Genomic DNA, 19459 nt, shown 5'->3' on the forward strand with positions numbered 1-19459 from the left:
TAGGGGTGGCAGGGCTGCGTTCTCAGCACCCCCGGCCGCCTGCCCGGCTAGCTTATGCCCAAAATAATTACACAGACACTGTATTCTTTTAATCACTGCTTGGCCCTTTAGCCCTAGCCCTTACTGGCTAATCCTGTTATCCCGATCAACCCATCTCTAATAATCTGTGAGAACCGGTCTTACCGGGAAGATTCTAGCCTAGTCCATCCTGGGTCGGAGCTTCATAGCGTGCGTCTGCCCAGGAGCCAGGAGCATGGCGTCTCTCTCTGAGGCGTCTCTCTCTGAGGCGTCTCTCTCTGGCGTCTGCTCCTGAGAGAGCTGTGGAGTCTCTGACCTCACTTCCTCTTCCTCCCAGCGTTCTGATCTGTTTACTCCGCCCACCTATCCTCTAACCAATAAAATGGGCCAGGGCAGTTCCTTTATTAGCCAATGACCTTCCTCCATCATCCAGGGAAGTTTATATCTGGAGAGTTCCCTGAGAAGTTGGGATCTTAAAATCTTGGTTTTTGTTTTGTTTTGTCTGTTGACAATGTCATTTTTTATTTAACAAAAGCTGTGAAGGTACTCTGCAAGTAACACCAACTGATCTGAAATTTGCATCAATCCTACTTTCTCAGCTTCCTGAGTGCTAGGTTTTCAAGTGTTAGCTACTCTACCTTGGAAAACTTGAACTCAATGAACACTTCTCCATCATTCTGAAACAAACCTTACAATAAGTATCTTTTAAGTACCTACTGATCCTTTGACTCCTAGAGAACCCTCTTTACATCAATAAAAGATCTTCTTTGCTTTATCATGGATAAAGGGTTCACACTTGAAGAGGATACAGAGGGCCTTTGGAGGAGAGAATGAGGCCAACACAAAGAAAGGATGCCCTAGGAAAGCCAGATCTGGTTTGCCGTTGACAAGTGTGAAGTCTCTCCAGTTATCCTGCTACATAACCTGAAATCCCTGTATCTTGTCTTTGGTCTCCTTCCCATACTTGCTGAAGTACAGTATCTATATGGCTCTTCTCAGTAAGAGGCTGTAGGATTCTAATGAAATGCCTGCTTCTGTCACTTGTTTCCTACCAGTAAAAGGCCTCTCCAAAGACAGCATTTGATATGTGTATGTGATTTAGTCAATACAAGAAAGAGGAAAGAGAGGCAGAGAAAGGAGACCAAGCAAGGTTAGAGAGAGAAGAAAGACACAAATGGCAACATTTTTTTTAATTGGTAGAGAAAAATCAAATTTACTGCTTTATCCATTAAGCATCTATTCCTTTCATGTCCCTAAACAACAACAATAGAACCATACTTCCTAAAGTCTCAAGTTCTCTTCAGCTACAGCTGTACTGTGACCTCATTAATTGATGATGCAAGTCAATTGTGTCTTTTCCCATAGACCTTCAATTTTAGGCACAATTTTTGCTTATTTCCATGTCTCTATCCTCTATGCCTACTCACTGCATGAACAAATGTCAGATTAACCTACAGCACGGCTCCAGTAAACAAATAAGAGCTTATGGTGTCTGTATGCTGCTTAATAGAGCCTAACAGCTTTGGCTGGCCTTTGTGCTGTTGCATGCCAGGCAATGTCTGATTGTTTTACCTCATTCTTTTCTTCCCACCACCAATGGACTAAAAAAATGTAGTCTGAAAATATGGCAAAATATTACCTCAATCTGGTATCCTTACACATTTTCTTGTTAGTTTCCTTTATGTCTTTCAAATTGTGTTCTCCAAATGTTACCTCATAGAATAGTCTCCATAAGCTTTTGTAGGTGTTCCTGCTTTTGCATTAAGTGGCTTTTATCTAATTCTTATTTTATAAAAGATATAATTTTGTAAGATGAATATTTTAGTGAAAGACACATGCAGACTGCTCTCAGTCTTTATATTGGTTTCATGGCTATTTGGAATCTCTGTCCAAATCTACAATATGGTCTTAAGGATCAGAATCATAGGTAATAGCCACATGACTGGCAGCAAGCAAAGTGTTTCTGCTGGCAGCAGAAGTATATGTACCTGTTTTCTTGAGGTCAGTGCCATTGATAAAAGGATAGAGGCAAACTGTAGGGCCAAGAGAGACGGTATGAGGAGAAGAAATGCTTTGTTCTCATATGATCTTCCTTTTATGGAGAATTACAATTCTTAAAATTAAGGAAGTGACAGACTATTTTTATTTGTTGCAAAGACATACATTAAAATAAATTTTTCTTTATTCTAGGATTGTACAAATAAATAAAACTGTTAGTAACCATATCTTTGCTCATGATTTTCACTAAATATTATAAGTACTCTCTTATCAGCAGCTTCTTATTTTAAACAATGCCAACCTTCTTCAATAATGTACCAGAATAACTGTTTGCTATAAAAATGTCTTTTCATTTTTTCATAAAAAACCTAACTCAGACTCAATAATTAAACAGGAAGCATCAATCATGCTATTACAAACACAAACACATGTGGTGAGAGAGGGGAGATAGGGACAGAGAAAGAGAGAGACACATAAAAATGCACACATAGATACAGAGCCACATACACAAATCTTATCTAATAATTAACTAAACTGATTGCAAGATGTATATTGGGAAAATTTGATTACATCTTTTTTTATATTTGAGTAACAGTTTATATCACTCGCTCACATATATTAGATAATTAGTGGTATTGGGATGATTCTATAAAAAGATTATGAAGCAATACTATGCTTTTTAATTCTTTAAGGCTTTTTCAGAGCTCCATCTTTAAAGAAGTAAATGATTAAATCATGATAATAATTCTTAATTGCTTTTATAATAATTTATTTCCCAGATACAATTATTTTACTGGTGGGTTAAAGTTTCCACATCATGAAACTAATTGAGAAAATTTACAGTTCAGTGAGGCCCCCAAAGTAAGTATTAGTTGTCAACTATCTTTTTGAAGATAATAACGTCTAATATTATTCTGCATCATATTGTCAATTCTACCCATTTTGCACAGCAGCTGCATTGCTGGACACAAACTACAGCAGAGAAAAACATTAAAATATGCTGCCAAATATTTCCTCAGTTATGAAACTATGACCTTGCTTCTCTCCAGTTTCCAGAATTTAGAATACTGAATAAATTCGGCATGTTTTTGCTTCTTTAATAGCAATTATTAACTACGAGAATTTTATTTATTGTTGTCAGTGGTTCTCAACCTTCCCAATGCTGTGACCCTTTAATACAGTTCCTCATGCTGTGGTGACCCCAATTATAAAATTATTTTATTGTTACTTTACAACTGTAATTTTGCTGTCATAAATTTTAATGGAAATTTTGATAGACAGGATATCTGATATGCGACCCCTGTGAAAGGGTCATTCAACTCCCAAAGGGATCAGAACACAGGTTGAGAACTATTGATTTATGTGTTTTGAGATAATATAAAATTAAAAATTGGAAGTAATATATATATTCGGTTTTATCATTTGTACATATATATCATATGCATGTATACATTTTCCAAAATCTATTCTAATATAATTTATTTGTTTTGTTCATTGTTAAAATGTAGTGTTTGAGGATATTCAATACAAAAATAAGAGTAAGAATGGTATTATAGTTTTATTCTGCTGTCTTTTTAAAAACTTTATTCTTTTCATGTGTCTCTGTGCATTCTATGGCTAGCTTAACCCCCAAAATAGCCACAGAGAAATCGTATTAATTAAATTACTGCCTAGCCCATTATCTCCAGCCTCTTCTTGGCCAACTCTCATATCCTGATCTAACCCATTTCTAGCAATCTGTGTAACAACACGAGGTCGTGGCTTACTAGGAAAGATTCTAACCAGTGTCAGTCTCAGACAGGAGCTTCATGGTATTTACCACACTGACCTTCTTCCCAGGATTCAGTTTGGTCTACCCCACCTATCTAAGTTCTGCCCTATCAAAAGGCCAAGGCAGTTTCTTTATTCAACCAATGAAAGCAATACATAAACAGAAGAACCTCCTAGACCAGTAGAGTACAGTTTTTATCTTATAATATATCAATCTTAAAATAATGTACCCTGTAGGAGGAGGCCACCCAGAACCAAAATAATCACACAGAAATTGTATTAATTAAAACACTGTTTGGCTCACTAGCTCTAGCTTCTTATTGGCTAACTCTTACATTTATTTAACCCATTTCTATTTGTATATCACCACGTGGCAGTGGCTTACTGGCAAAGATTTGGCATGTCTGACTCTAGCAGCTCCATGGAGTCTCTCTGATTCCACCCTCTTTCTCCCAGCATTCAGTCCAGTCCTCCCCGCCTACCTAAGTTCTGCCCTATCAACAGGCCAAGGCAGTTTCTTTCTTCATTAATGGTAATCACAGCAGACAGTACTCCCACATCAGTACCCTTTAAATGTCACTGGAGGGATTGGAGGCTTGACAGACTCATTTTGGTTAATTATAAGGTATCTTTTTTGTGTGCCCACTTGGTTTAAGTTGGTGCAGGCTAAATGGTTGCTGGTTTTTATTCTGCTTGACTCTAGCTGAATTATTTCCAGCATGTTCTTTCCTTTATGGTAAACCTCTAAACATACTACTTTCTCTACCTCAGACACTGAGTTTTGATGAAGCTGCCCTTTGCCATGCCATAGCCTTTCAAGACTCTTCCTGATTATTTCTTGGGGGTTCAAGGATGCTCTGCCCTTTAAATCTTGAAGATGATATCTCTCTTTTTGCGAACTGACTAACTGTACTCTACTGTTTTACTTTCCCACACAGCCACTGTCTATCATCTGTGTATCTATTTATCATCTACTTATCTATATATCTATTTTCAGTGAGGGTTTTTTCTTTTCATAACTATCAACTGGACTCTGTAGCATTTATTATTTCCTAATCATACTTACAAGATTATAGATTTTTTTGTGTGTTCTGATGAGAGGTGTGGTGCCAGAAAATATGATGAGAATGGTGAGAAATATTACAGCTTTCAGAAATCTTCAGCATCCCCCAAAAGAGTTGTGAGAGTCTAAACTCTTAGTTTTTCACATCACTATGGTAACTACATAAGTACTTTAAAATCCAAAGCAAGCCTGAATGTTATAAAGACAAAATACCTATGACTTTAAAGAGAAGTGTGGGTATGTAATATATGACACTTTTGTATTTGAATATTCATTCTCACTCTATATGAACTCTCAACATTCTCTGTATTTTCCAGAAACTGTCAGAGAGAGTACAGACAGAGGAAGAATGAAAAGCATCAAAATATTTTCAGATTGTGGAAATGTATGATCCTTCTTAAAATATATTGCAAATGGACATTTCAGAGATCAGCTCCCAGCCATTCTATATAAAATGGACAACAAGAAGAATGCTGAGGCTGCATATTAGATGAGTAGCCAAGCCCAGCTCTTTTCTTACTTCTTTCTCACTGCAGAGACCCTGAGGCCATGTCTGATAGGACCCTAATTCTGAAGGCCATAACTTCAGAATTACAGAGTGACAACTGTAGTGACTCACAGTCTATCAAATACTTGCTTTATTTTAAAATGAAGCTTGCAGTGTCATTATTTTATCTTTGGATTAAAAAATACTTCCAATAATTTAATTCTTATTTCTCACATTTACAAACTATGGTTATATTTATGACATCATAATGATTTTAGTTTCAGAAAACTATTTTATTTAGGATAATTTCACTATCACACTGTTGAGAACTTACAAAGAACCTTTATAAGAACTTTTTAACAAAAATTTAAAACAATCATAAGAAATAACATTAACATTCTAGAATTGTGATTTGCAATTAGAGGATGTGAAGGAATTAAAAATAAGTGTGTATTCAATGTCCACTGTAAGCCCTTAGTCAGGACCTCACTACCTTGACTGGCCCTTATGCTCAGCTTTCCTTGGCTAAATTCCAATCCTCATATATTTTATTTTTTTGGTTTTTTTCGATACAGGGTTTCTCTGTGGCTTTGGAGCCTGTCCTGGAACTAGCTCTTGTAGACCAGGCTGGCCTCGAACTCACAGAGATCCGCCTGCCTCTGAATCCCCAGTGCTGGGATTAAAGGCATGCGCCACCACCGCCCAGCTCAATCCTCATATTCTTAAATCTAAATGGAGTTTGTAGAAAAGATCTTCACACCCACCCCATCCCAATCAGCAGTAAAAAGAGTTGTTGATTCAGTTGAGACTAGTAGTAAGTTCTTTTTTATTTCTTGTTTCTATAGAGAAGGTTAAGTCCCTGGAAATTTTGAGATGTGTATTATGTTTTTCAAATCAAAAATTAAGAGAGAGAACATGAGTTGAAACTTTTACTGAAATTGAAATGTGTTTTGCTATGACTAAGTGTTTAATTCCAGTGGAGAGGATAACGCTGGAGCGTAGGATCCAAAAGGACTTAGGAAAAATTGAGAAGATTCTTCCAACTTTTAGGTGTCTTGGCTCAACCGCACTGTTTCCATGAAGTGGCAGGACAGTTAACAGACATGAGTATTTGTAACATGAGGGCCAGCTTGTTGGGGTTTCTGTCCCGCCTGGTCCCCCAGCCATTTAGTCCCAGAGAAAATCACACAGAGAGTCTACATAAGATATAAACTACTTGGCCCATTAGCTCAGGCTTCATATTAGCTCTTATAACTTATCTTAGCCCATTATTCTAGTCTATGTTAGCCACATGGCTGAGTATCTTTTTTTAGCAGGGCAGGTCACATCCTGCTTCTTTGGTGATCTGGGCAGAATTGGAAGGAATGGACTTCCTCCTTCCCAGAATTCTCCTGTTCTCATCGCCCCACCTCTACTTCCTGTCAAATAAACACTAAAATCATCTTTTATGATTGTATGATCCTAGAATAAACTAGTGAACAAGAACGGAAAGTCCAGAAGAGACTCATGATCCTTTAAAGAGTTAGCTCCAAATATATTATGAAAAGCTATTGAATTTCCATTCAATATTAGTTCAAAATATTTAGGTCTATAATCCTTATAAATTTACAATCTTACATTCTAATATGATAGATGAGAAATATAAACCATTTTTGACAGGCAGTTCCTGTATTTACTGTAATTTTTTATCACTGGGAGGTCTTTAAGACATTGATAATTTTGATGCTGTAGAAGTTGATTTGATTCCTCCCCTTCAGTTACTATAGGACTTTATGACTTTAGTAGTAATTTCTGGGCAACTATTTCTGTTTTTTTTTCAGTCTGATAATTCTGGAACGTATCCTACTAACTGTATATTAAAATACAGTGACAAAAATATAATAATTCATCTCTATTTTTTAACATCTTTGTCTAATGTGTAAAATATTGATATTCTCAAATTTGTTTTCTGTTTCTTTTGCTAAAGCTTGATGTTGCATTTTAATGTCTAAATTATAATAATAATTGATGGTTCTCTTTGTTATAACATCTTATTCACTGAAATATTAAGATATCTTATCATATTTTTAAATCTTAGTTGTAATATTGATATGGAATGTTCTCTAACTATACACACAAAAATGAAACAAAACAAAAATCAGTTCTTTACTATGTTTGAAAAATTGCACATAAAATATTATTAACATATAATGGATTCTCTCTTCACAGTATTATTATTCTTTTATTCATTACACTACAATGCATGCATATCTATATCTACCTTATCTTATTAACTGAGGCTTTTGTTCTGGCTAATCTACTGTTTTAAACTTAATATCTTCTTGCACTATAGGGAATCTTTATTATTATATAGCCCATGTTCAATAGTTTTTTTTTCAAAATTTGATCTATCTACTTAAGATTATGAAAATAGTCAGGTTTTACATGTTTTTCTTTTCTTCACCAACACTTGATAGATAATAAATGCAGACATTCATATATGATAGGTAAGCACTCTACCCCTGAGTTATATCTACTATATCTCAAACTTTTCTGTACTTCTTTCTCAAACTTGTCCACATTTTTCTTTATGGATATATATTTTCATTCTCCTCACCTTTACAGTCAAACTCTTGGCTCTTCCAAGGCAATCAAATCCTTTCCATCCTCCCAACCACTCACCATGAGTCATCAGTCACTCGCGTTCTGTGTGCTGAACCTCTTCTCACAGAACAGACCAGCAAGCTATCTTTATGACTACTAAACTAATACTTTAAGTTGTTTTATTATTCAGTCAGCATTTAAGAGAAAATTAAAAAGAAACTATTTTAAGTTAGCTTGAAAAGGAAATTGATTTGTTAACAAAAGTCACAAAGGGACACTGGCCTTTGGTCAAAGATAGTGCCCTTGTGAATCCTTTAGCTATGACCTTGCTTGTTAACTCTTAGGACTATAATGACTTTCACAAGCACAAATCCCCTAGAATTGTCTTACACATGTTGAGCAAACTAAAGTGCTTTTTTCTTACTACTGGTGATCATCTTTTGAGTAATGCTGCATTCAAGCCAATCCATAAAAAAAAGTTGTCGTTTGCCTCAAACAACCCGAGAACTATAAAAGAACTTATTTGATGAAAATCAGAACAGTTTCCAGACATTTTTCATACTTTCATACTTTGAAAAATTCTTGATTAAAAAAAATTAAGCAAGCATTTTTTATACATTTGAAATATTGGTATTTTTAATAAAATAAATTAATGTATTTTCACTGGGATAATAGAGCAGATAAATGAAGTAGAATAGAATATTATGCAGTAGCCAACTTTATTCAGAGCATTAAACAATTTGTACCCTGTGGGTTAAGAAAAGTCATATAGTTATAATATACAATCACAAGGACAGGACAAGCCATGTACATGGCAGACAAGGTGCACAGGATGGACAAGTCTTTGCACATGGTGAATAAGCCACACATGGCAAAAACATGTTTTTCTATAGAGGCATATAAACAAATGACAATAGCCAGTTGTAAAGGATAGTCTTAATGACACTTGCTCCTATCCACTACACTTGGGAGGGCATGAAAAGATATTCCAAGAACAATTCATCCTTTTCTTTTCTTTTTTTGAAGAAAAAAATGGAGGTTGTTTTCTTGGGGTTTAGCATAATATATTTGTTTGTTTGTTTTTGTTTTTTGTTTTTTCAAGACAGGGTTTCTCTATATAACAGCCCTGGTTGTCCTGGAACTAGCTCTTGTAGACCAGGCTGGCCTCAAACTCACAAAGATCCACCTGTCTTTGCCTCCTGAATACTGGGATTAAAGGTATATGCCACCACCACCTGGCTCATAATAGATACTTTATATTTTAATTTAAGCATTAATCTCTGTGGGGGGATGAAACGTTGCTCACAGTGACTAACTGTATATTTGATTAAGCAGCCATAAATAAAGTCAAGGACACTACAGACACAAACAAATTGATCTTTAATTGCAGTGATAGGAATAGAACTCCAGGATACTGTGAATGTAACCATACCATTGTCTTAGAGTTAAAACACATTCAGGAATAACTTAGAAAATATGTAAAAATGACTTTCACCTCAGTTTGCCTGTGGTTATTTGTGAGGACACTGTTTGCAATGCATTTGGTAAATGCTAGATATTCAATACTATAGAACAATCAGAAATCTTATTTTACAATGTTTCACAATAAGCAGGGAATTATAAAATGATTCAATATACTGTTTTAATGATATCCTTTTTGTATTTCTATAAGAGAAATACCTCTGATTACTATCTACCATTTTAGGATATCATTGAAAATGTTCAAAAAATAATGGGCTGTGAATCAGAAAAAAAATATGTCACTTGATGACATGGTCCCAACTTCCTTTTTGATAATTCTTTCCTGTAGTTTTAACATCATACTCCCATCTCTAAAAATTACATTCAGATACACACACACACACACACACACACACACACATCGACCCATTTTGCATTTCCATTTGCAGGCATGCACACAAAGAGACACACACACACTCATGTACATACACACTTAGGTGCATGCAATATGTTTTCACACTACATAAAGGTGTTCATTTATCTTCCTTTTTGTGTTCTTTGAATAGTTATGAGCCTTTGTGCCATTTGCTAACTTCCATATCAAAGCACTCTGCAATGCATTCATGCCAGGCAGAGGAATGTCATATTTGATTATTCTGTCAGTTGCTGATATTTGTCATTTGTTACTGTGGAAAACAAGTAGGTACATTTTAGTTGGCTGTCTGGAAGCCAAACATAACTTCCACAGTTCAGAAAATGAGAAAAATAACAGACTGGAGTTTCCGATTTAAAAAACAAATGCTATTCAAGTTTCTGTTAAACCAAAAATAATTTGGTTTATCTCAATAAACAACTAGATACACTTAAGTAGTAACTCATTGTGTTGGCTTTCCATTGTTGACCTTTCTTAGAGATTTCACTGTCATATCTATATAGATTATAAAAACATGACCAATAGTTTAGCATATTCAGAATCAAATACAACTTATATAATGTTTTCCTTATGAAATAAATATCCCTAATAAAGTCAAAGAAAAATATAGATAATGAAATTAAGCAAAATAATTTTGAGTGGGTGAAGGTTAGCAACCTGGACTTTTGCAAAAAAAGACAAATTGATTTTTTTTTCCTATTCCAATATCTTTCTTATCTAAGATAGCTAAGTTTACAAGGCCCACATAGAACTCAACACTGGACCTTAGAGCATTCAACAAAAGAGTCTACCCATTATATTTTCATGTGCTCCTACAAATTGTATTCAATATTCAAGAAATAACTGATAGTCACTTCTATTTATATGTTCAGCATTTACTGATCATTTTCCATGCTTGTGTGCTGCACTATGCTTTCAAGGTACTAAAACAAATGAATTTCCTAAAAACCTATATCTTAAACTATCGTGGATGAGAAAGGCAAAAAGTTTGTCAATGGCATTTGGGCTTCATTAAAATACAATGAGAAGTGCAGAGTGACAATGTCACTTGTAAATTGGTCTGGGAGGCTGATTGAAGGTTGGTTTTGAAACAAACTTTAAAGGAAAATTAAGTGTAAAATTTATAGAAAAAAATCAGAGAGGCATTCTGTAGGGAGAAAAGAAAAATACCTCCTCTTCAGAAACAAAGCTATTATTTCCTCATCTCTAAGCAGATCAGTTCCTCAAGTCTGACAGTGAAGTGAAATGTCATTCTGTATATGTAACACAGAGATGTGGTCATTTCATGTCTGCTGGAGCACTGTCAGGTTTCAAGTGGGAGGGAAAAGCAGAAGGCATGAACTATCAATGAGGTCAGTTTAGTAAAAAGTGTTTTTGCAAGAATGGGAGTTTTAACAAATATATATTGCTTTACATATTTTACTTGAAAATGAGGAAAAGCTCTATATTATCCTAGAAATAGTTTTTGGAGAAATATTTTTCTTCAGTTTACAGCAAACCAGCTATTTAATACTTTAATAAATATGAAGATAACATTGATCACTCAATCATATAAAACTCTGAAAAGAAAATGCAATGAAAATTGTAGAATATGAAGGAGATAAGAGGAGTATTTCATCTGTACTTTCCTGAGACTTTTACTAAGAGCTAAATGCAGTGAAGGAAGGTTAAAAAGATTTAGGATTGCCACAAAACTAGTCTTGCCTGGATCATATGATAAAGTAGCATATGACCAATGTCATACATTTTAATTCTGCAGTGGGAGTTTTATCTGGTGGAGATATTTCTATACATTCGATGAAATTCTTTTCTTTTTCAAGTATATCTCATTTTGGATCATTTAACTTTAATGTTGTTGTCTTCAGCCTGAATTTAATGAAAGCAATAAAGCTTGAATGTAATATTTTACTCAGAAGGCCTTTCTTAGGATATTCCGTTTAGAGGCCATTTTCCTTATAAAAAGGGAAACACTCTCACTGCCTTGGAGCTCTTAAAGTGAAATGGAAGACACTTTTCCAGATATGAACTCCATATTGGCCTACAATTTTTGTTTGCCCATCTCTTCTCTCCACAAACAAATGCATTTCTAACATATTTCACCTTTGTCCATTTTTCTTGCTATAACCAGGTACCTTTCAATTTTCAGATTCAAAATTGCCAACTTTCTTAATTTAATCTTAGACATAATGAAATATTTGAGTTTCTGCTACAGAGTTCGGAGCTTACGTCCAGACACAAGCTAATGGTTTAAAGGAGCTTAATGAAGAAACATTTCTTTCATGAAGAGAAAGATATAGAAAACTTTACAGAATATTTACTATCTCTTCATGCACAAAGGAATTTAAGTATTTGCACATTGGGTGTATACTAAGAAGTTTAATATGTAAACCAAGTGACAAAAGGCAATAGGTCTACATAACTTTCATCTGTAGTGAACCTCAGCTTAATAAGAAAAAAATACAATGATTCACACACAGAGGCAGAGAGTATAGTCCAGTCGTAAAGTACTTTTCTAGTTTGCAAGAGGTCATAGGTTCTTATGTAACAAAGTTTACAGAAAAATACTAATTCAGTAAAAAAGAATGCGTTAAACTAATATACAAAATATTTAAACATGCAGAGCTTACATAAGAAAGAACAAGTAAAAAACATAGCTGCGTTATTTGAAAAAGGACAGTTAGTACTGGCTAGGGGAAGGGTGCTACTTTTATCTCTGGTGTAACCATATACAATTTGCCCATGTTCTAGAGAATAACCTCCCATTCAGGCTTATGCAGAAATACCATCTAAACTCAGTGAGTCATACATGTTCAAAAGATTTAAAAGTAGATGGCCACTTTCATGGAAGAAGTTTAGCCTTGTGGTGATGGTGCATCTCACAGCGTTTGAGTGGGTTTTCAAAGTCCCAGGCCAGAAGCTCAATTCTGGGGAGAGGGAAATCCCAATAAATCATATCCAGCATCTCACTCCCAGAAAGCAAAGGAAAACAGTAATGTTTAAGGCAGGAAATAAATTTAATACTTAACATAATCATATGAGACAACAGTACAATAATCTTTATCTCCATTTGGGGGCAACTGGTATAAATATTGGATTAAACGGGGGAAGAACTGAAACAGGGGTATGCATAGGTACTAGCATGATCAGACCATGGTCTTGTTGAACTTTTTTCCCATTCTTATTATAAGGGGACTCTGAGAATCATTGTTTGAAGGAACAAGCAACTGTTGCTTGTTCCATCCTGAAATGGTTGCTCTTTCATAGTAGAGCAGGCTATATTCTCGTTATGGGGCAGTTGTTCCCATATAGGGCCCCTGTTCTCATTACTGGGCAGTTGTTCCCATTTATGGGGTGTTTCCCTAATTAGAAAGAGCAATTTCATGAAGAAGTTACCAGTGTGACTGCAGGTTTCAGGTAATGACTTGAGGATTTTTTAGTATATTCCAGAAGTCAGGGGAAAAATGCTGTAAATACCTCTACAATTTTTTAAACTTTAGTTATTATCATGGTATCTTGTGCCTTAAAAGAAGGACATTATCAGTTTCTAATAAATATTCCTTAAATGACTAACATACCCACATGCAGAGATGAGCAGAAATCTGACTGTAATAAGACAGATACAAAATAAATGTATAAATGCTAAAATATCTCAACAGCACGAGAGGTAGTTATAATGCTTCCCCTAATTACAATATCAGGGACACTGTTTTGATTGTGTGATAAAATGAAGGATCTTTCTGTTTTATGTTCTAGTGAATGTTGTGATCTACATAAAACTAAGAAGCAGCAGCAAATCTCTCATGTTAATCAAGCCTATTTGATGTTAAGGCAGAGTGACCAAACTCCGGAGGGAAGCATGATTTGACCTTGCTAGAATTGGCCTAATGGTAGAAAAGAACTTGATATAAAAATCCCTGAAGTCGAGAAAACCTTTCACAGATAACTTTTTATGAGGAGTTTAAAATGTCAAAGCAAAGGTTGTAGTGTCATCCACAAAGAGCAAGAGGTTTGATGGAAATCTATATTACATAGTTTCAGTACAGATTTATGCTGCATGGAAAAATCAGAAACTTCTCTGGGCAGGTGCCAACGCAGAAGTTTGGATCCAATTTTCCTATTGTGATATTGGTGATTGCCCCTGAATATTAAACTTTATATTTATAAAAAAAATCTGCAAAGTAGCCGGGCTGTGGTGGCGCACGCCTTTAATCCCAGCACTCGGGAGGCAGAGGAAGGCAGATCTCTGTGAGTTCGAGACCAGCCTGGTCTACAAGAGCTAGTTCCAGGACAGGCTCCAAAACCACAGAGAAACCCTGTCTCGAAAAACCAAAAAAAAAAAAAAAAAAATCTGCAAAGTAGCTTGGCTACTTGACTCCTATTCTGTCATCACATTGACCCCTCATCCACAGTGACATCACATTAGAACTTTAGTAACTCATGTTACTTAACCCTAAAGCTTTCATACTATGGGATTTTAGTTATATCGGAGAAACTCTGTTATTTCTAGCAAAAAAAAAAAGAGTATCTTTTGAATACAATGAAATTGAGACATAATCCAAACAAGAATATGTTGTTGAAGTTTCTTTTACTCTAATCCCATGTTGGAATGCTAAAATGTTGATGTTTGTTTGTTTGTTTTTGCCTTTGGCTTTTTGGGAGACCTGTGACCCAGCTCCCAAATAAATCACACACAGAGAGACTTACACTTTCTTATAAATGTCCGGCCTTAGTAGGCCAGTTTTTCTTAAAATTTCCTACATTTTGCCTCTGCTTTTACCTTCCTCTATTTCGGTTTTCTTGCTTTCACTCTTACTCCATGACTGGTTGGGTGGTTGCGTGGCTGGTCACTGTCATTCTCCTCTCCTTGTTCTCTCTTGTTCCTTTTTCTTTTCCCAGAGTTCTCCTCCTATTTATACTCTATACTTCCAGCCCCATCTATCCTTTCTGCTGCCTCACTATTGGCTGTTCATCTCTTTATTAGACCATCGGGTGTTTTAGATTGGCAACAAATCATAGCTCCACAGAGTTAAACAAATGCAGCATAAAAAAAGCAACACACCTTTAAATAATTTTCTAAAAGAATAATGAGTGATTAAGTAATTGGAAAGTTACTCTGTAGATGTGTATTGGCCACTTTTGTCATTACTGTGATAGCAAGCCTTACTGAAAGGGAAGACTGATTTATTTTGACTTATGGTTCAGAAGATATCAATATTAATAAATCCATCCAACTGTAAGGTTACTGGACTGATCTTGCTCTTCGGTGGTGAGAATGCTGGGCAGGTGTTATAAGATGTCAACAAAGTATTAGATGTATCCAACACACTGGAAGCAAGACCACCTAAAAGTCTAAAGCCCTACCTCTAGGCAATCTACTGCCTTTAGCAGAATCACACATTCTAAAGCAACTGTTCTCAAACTTCCTAATGCTGTGACTCCTTAATACACTTATTCATGTCATGGTAACCCCCAACTATAAAATTATTTCCATTGCTATTGCTTATCTATAGTTTTGTTACTGCTATGTATCATAAGTTAAATATCTGTTATGCAAATGGTCTTAGGTGTGAAAGGGTCATAGGACCTCCAAAGGGGTTGTGACCCACAGACTGAGGGTTACTGTTTTAACTGTTGTACAACCTCCCCAAACATGTCACCTCCTAGAGACTAAATATTTATTTATAATAAACATATAAACCTGTAGGACACACATTACATAAAAATCATGGCACAGTTATGACACCTCCCTCCTCTTTGTAGTAAATCAATCCCAATATATACATTAATCCCATTCTAGGACAAATTCATGATTCATTGCAATTCTCAATGAGTTAGGGATCTGACTTCCAGGCCACATACTTCTGAAGCAGAATCAGGAAAACATTCACATGCTTAATATAGTTTTTCTTTCAGTTAGGTTCACTTGTTTATTTTTATTTTATATTTAAGTTACTTTTCTAAGAAATTTCTGTCAAAAACTTTACTCATTCTAAAATATTCTAAAATGAATAATATTATGGTTAATACATAAAAACATGCTGAAATGTATTATCAAAAATGGGAAGTAGATGCTAGAGAAATGACTCAGAGGTTAAGAGCACATGCTGCTTTAAGAAGACCTAAGTTCAGTTTTTAGCACTCACATTAGACAGTTTACAATTGCCTATCACTTCAGCATCAAAGAATCTGATGCCTTCTTCTGGCTTCTTTGGGCACACACACACACACACACACACACACACACACACACTAAAAATAATAAATGAGAAAAAATTGTGGAAAATTATTTCCCTGATTCTTCAATATATCTTTCTTTGTTCAAGTCCTATCAGCTTCTTGGGGGACATTCAGGAAGCATTTTTCCACTACCTTTCCCGTCCTGACATGTGTGCTCATTTTCAGAGCTGGAGGCTGAGGAGTGGTGCAAACACCTTTGCATGGAATGCCTGGGGACAAGGCTGAACGATATCAGCCTAGGGGAGCCTGACCTACTGGCAGCAGGCGTGCAGCGGGAACAGAATGGTGAGTGACTACCTACTTTTCTACTGTGTCAGGTGGACTTACACTGGAATGGAGTTCAGAGATGTCTGAGAACGTTCATGCTATGAAGAGTTTAAGGATATGACTGCTGATGATTCCTGTGAAAGTCACACAGGCAATAGAATGAGCAGAACAAGCTGGAAATGATGGGTGGGTTATAAAAATAAATGAAGACATACAGTTTGGTGGTTATAGAGTCTGGGAAGAGATGGGGGAGGGGAGTGAATATAATCAAAACACAATATACGGGATTCTTAAAGAATTCCTAAAAATATTGAAAAAAGAAAACAACTTTATCAGCAGGTTGTTTAGAAATTTTTAGTGATGTAGCAACTAGAGAAAGTTCTAATATTCAATCCAAGTTCCTGGTTTCTTGTTAGTGAAAAAGCCATATGCCTAAAAACTTAGGTAGGTATTATACTGTGTACATATGGTCTCTGAATGAGTAACATTTTTATCTCCTTCTTTGATGTCTAATATACATTAAATTATTATATTAACAAATTTGGATTATCTTTTTGTTAAATCTTTATTTTTTTGGTTTTTCGAGACAGGGTTTCTCTGTGATTTTGGAGCCTGTCCTGGAACTAGCTCTTGTAAACCAGGCTGGTCTCGAACTCACAGAGATCTGCCTGCCTCTGCCTCCCGAGTGCTGGGATTAAAGGCATGCACCACCACCGCCTGGCTTTTTGTTAAATCTTTTAGAGTATTTGGCTAGTAATATGACTGGTGGGAAGGTAGTTTATGTGTTTACATAATACAAAACTGTTTAATTTCACAGGGGTGACTGCAATCTCATGATAATTCTAGTTTCACAGTCTTAATTAGTACTGCTAATGAAACCAGCTTCATCTACTAAGATACTGTCCAATGGAATATTGTAGGCTATATCTGCAATGACTTTTAATTCATCATCAGTACATTTTATCTAACTGAAAAATTATTATCACAAGTATTATAACCTATGTGGTGATTATTCATTTGAAAAATCCTGAAGTTAAAACTGCTTTTTCTAATATAACTAACCAGCAATAATGACTTTTATCTCAATTCAATAAATAACTCATTTCGTTTTATTTCAATGGTAAGATTTATTTTATTATTGTGAATAAGGTATAGATAGTTTTAAACATCCTTGATTAGGATTATTATATACATAGGACACTAAAATATAAATCATTTGGCTAAATGACAATTTTTTTTCATTTCTAGATTTGTTGCTTGTGTTAATGATAAATCTAGAACCACAAAAGTAGAAGATTTTCAATGATGTTCAATTAGTATCATAGATGAAGCTAGCTCCGGCTTTTTAAAAGAATTTGTAGTATATAAATTAATAGCCCTGGTAAAAGCATGTCATGAGAGCCTTTGGTGATTATAATGTTGTTGCATGTTGTTAACAAACATCATTATCTCATAGTCTATAAAAAAGACTGTGTTTTTGTAACTAAAATGAGAAACCAGATAATTTCTTTATGACTGATCAAAAATGTATATACATTTATATTATGTATATTATGCTGCCTTTTTGGATAGATTTTAGAATCATCAAAAAATTTTTGCAACTCTTGTTACCTGCATTATTTGGTACTAGATTCTAAATCATATATAATTTTTCTAAATATAATGTGTTTTATTGTCAATTGCATACTTAGATTTACACTTGTTGGGACTGTTTGGAGTCCTGACCTCCAGCTGCTCTTCCCTGGTAGTGACCTTTCCTTGGCCTTCTGATTTGTGCTACTGAAAGCTGTGTCCAGCTCTGCTTCCCGAGCATGTGTTGCCTTGTCCTTGATTGAGGATCAGGAGATGAGGTTTTCACCTGCTGGCCCACATGACTGTGTTGGGTATATAAGCCTCTGTGGAGTTATTCAATAAGGGGTTTCTTTACCAGTGACTAGAGGTGTGTGTCTTTGTCTGTGCTGTCTCTGTGTGTCTTTGTGTGTTTCAATCTCCAGCCCCTTGCCCGAGGCTCACGAATGCCGCAATACAGGAGTAGTACCGTACTGTCACGTAATATAGGCGGGCGCTAGATACACTGAACCTTTCCTTCTGAGAAATATGGACTATAGGCTTGCAGACTCGACATAAAATACAAAAACTTTAATGAATTTTGTGGTGATCTCACACTATTCTTTAATGAAGTAGAGATGAACTACTTTGTTTTGACTGCTTCAACATTTTTTTTGCTTTCAAATTGCTATTCCTCTACTATTATCCTAACTCTTCATACAATTTGATCTTATTTACTTCTAGGCTAGCTAAGAATAGATATTTATGGAAATAATTTTAAAGGTGAAAGAAAATATGGGTGCTAGATAAAAGTGGTTGCTAAATTCTTTACTGTGATTATCTTATCTCATGCTGTCAACTGCTTTCCCAGTGACTCAAATACACCTCTCTGTCTGTCTGTCTCGTGTGTGTGTGCGCGTGTGTGTGAGTGTGCGTGTGTGTGTGTTCCTCTCTAACAAACCTATTCCCTGACCTCCAACAATGTTGCTGAGAGAAAGAGAGCATGATAAATAGGCATTTTTAGCTTTAATTTTTTTCAAATTTCCTAGTCTCCAGATCACAAGCATTTCTTCAGATACCTAGAGAATAGTAAGGCATTAAAAACAATAAATTGTCCTAGAATGATGACATGCATGTATAGAACATCATGTCTCAGTTGTACAATAGTTTCCTCTGAGATTGAAACAATCCATCCCGCAGGGTTAAGCAAGAAGGGTAAACAGCTCAAAATAGTTTCAAGAAGTCTTTCAAAATGATAAAATTCACCAGGCTCCTCTGTGACAGAGTAAGCAATCTGGGAGTGCCCCTGACAGTGTAACCAAGCTGCAAAGAAGACTCTTAGACAAGTCAACCTGCAAAGAAAACCCCGAGACCAGACCAGCTGCCTGGAAGATGTTTAGATCAACTGGATCAGTTGGAAAGACACTCTCCAACCTGTTAAGATATCTGTAACCTGAGAAGCGTGAAGCAGGTGCCCAGGTTTTGTGAACTGTTACCCCTTCTAGGGTATGTTTTGGTGATGCAGCTGACTTTCAGTTATTATTGCTCCAGTAAGTAACCTTTCACCATATTTTTGTAAGTAACCATGATAAAA

General features: G+C 35.6%; 1 protein-coding gene across 2 annotated transcripts in view; it reads left to right on the plus strand.

Annotated features, from left to right (window-relative positions):
* The window catches only part of Dok6 (docking protein 6), a 325272-nt gene that overhangs the window by 152275 nt on the left and 153538 nt on the right, over window positions 1-19459 (plus strand). For both annotated transcript variants that reach the window (XM_041640797.1, XM_041640798.1), the window contains one exon: window positions 16216-16335. In XM_041640797.1, the coding sequence (XP_041496731.1) occupies window positions 16216-16335 (120 nt within the window). The remainder of the gene's footprint in view (window positions 1-16215; window positions 16336-19459) is intronic.

The sequence above is a fragment of the Microtus oregoni genome, unplaced genomic scaffold, assembly GCF_018167655.1.
Source record: "Microtus oregoni isolate MIOR12 unplaced genomic scaffold, Mior012 000065F_ref0000479, whole genome shotgun sequence".
Lineage (NCBI taxonomy): Eukaryota > Metazoa > Chordata > Mammalia > Rodentia > Cricetidae > Microtus > Microtus oregoni.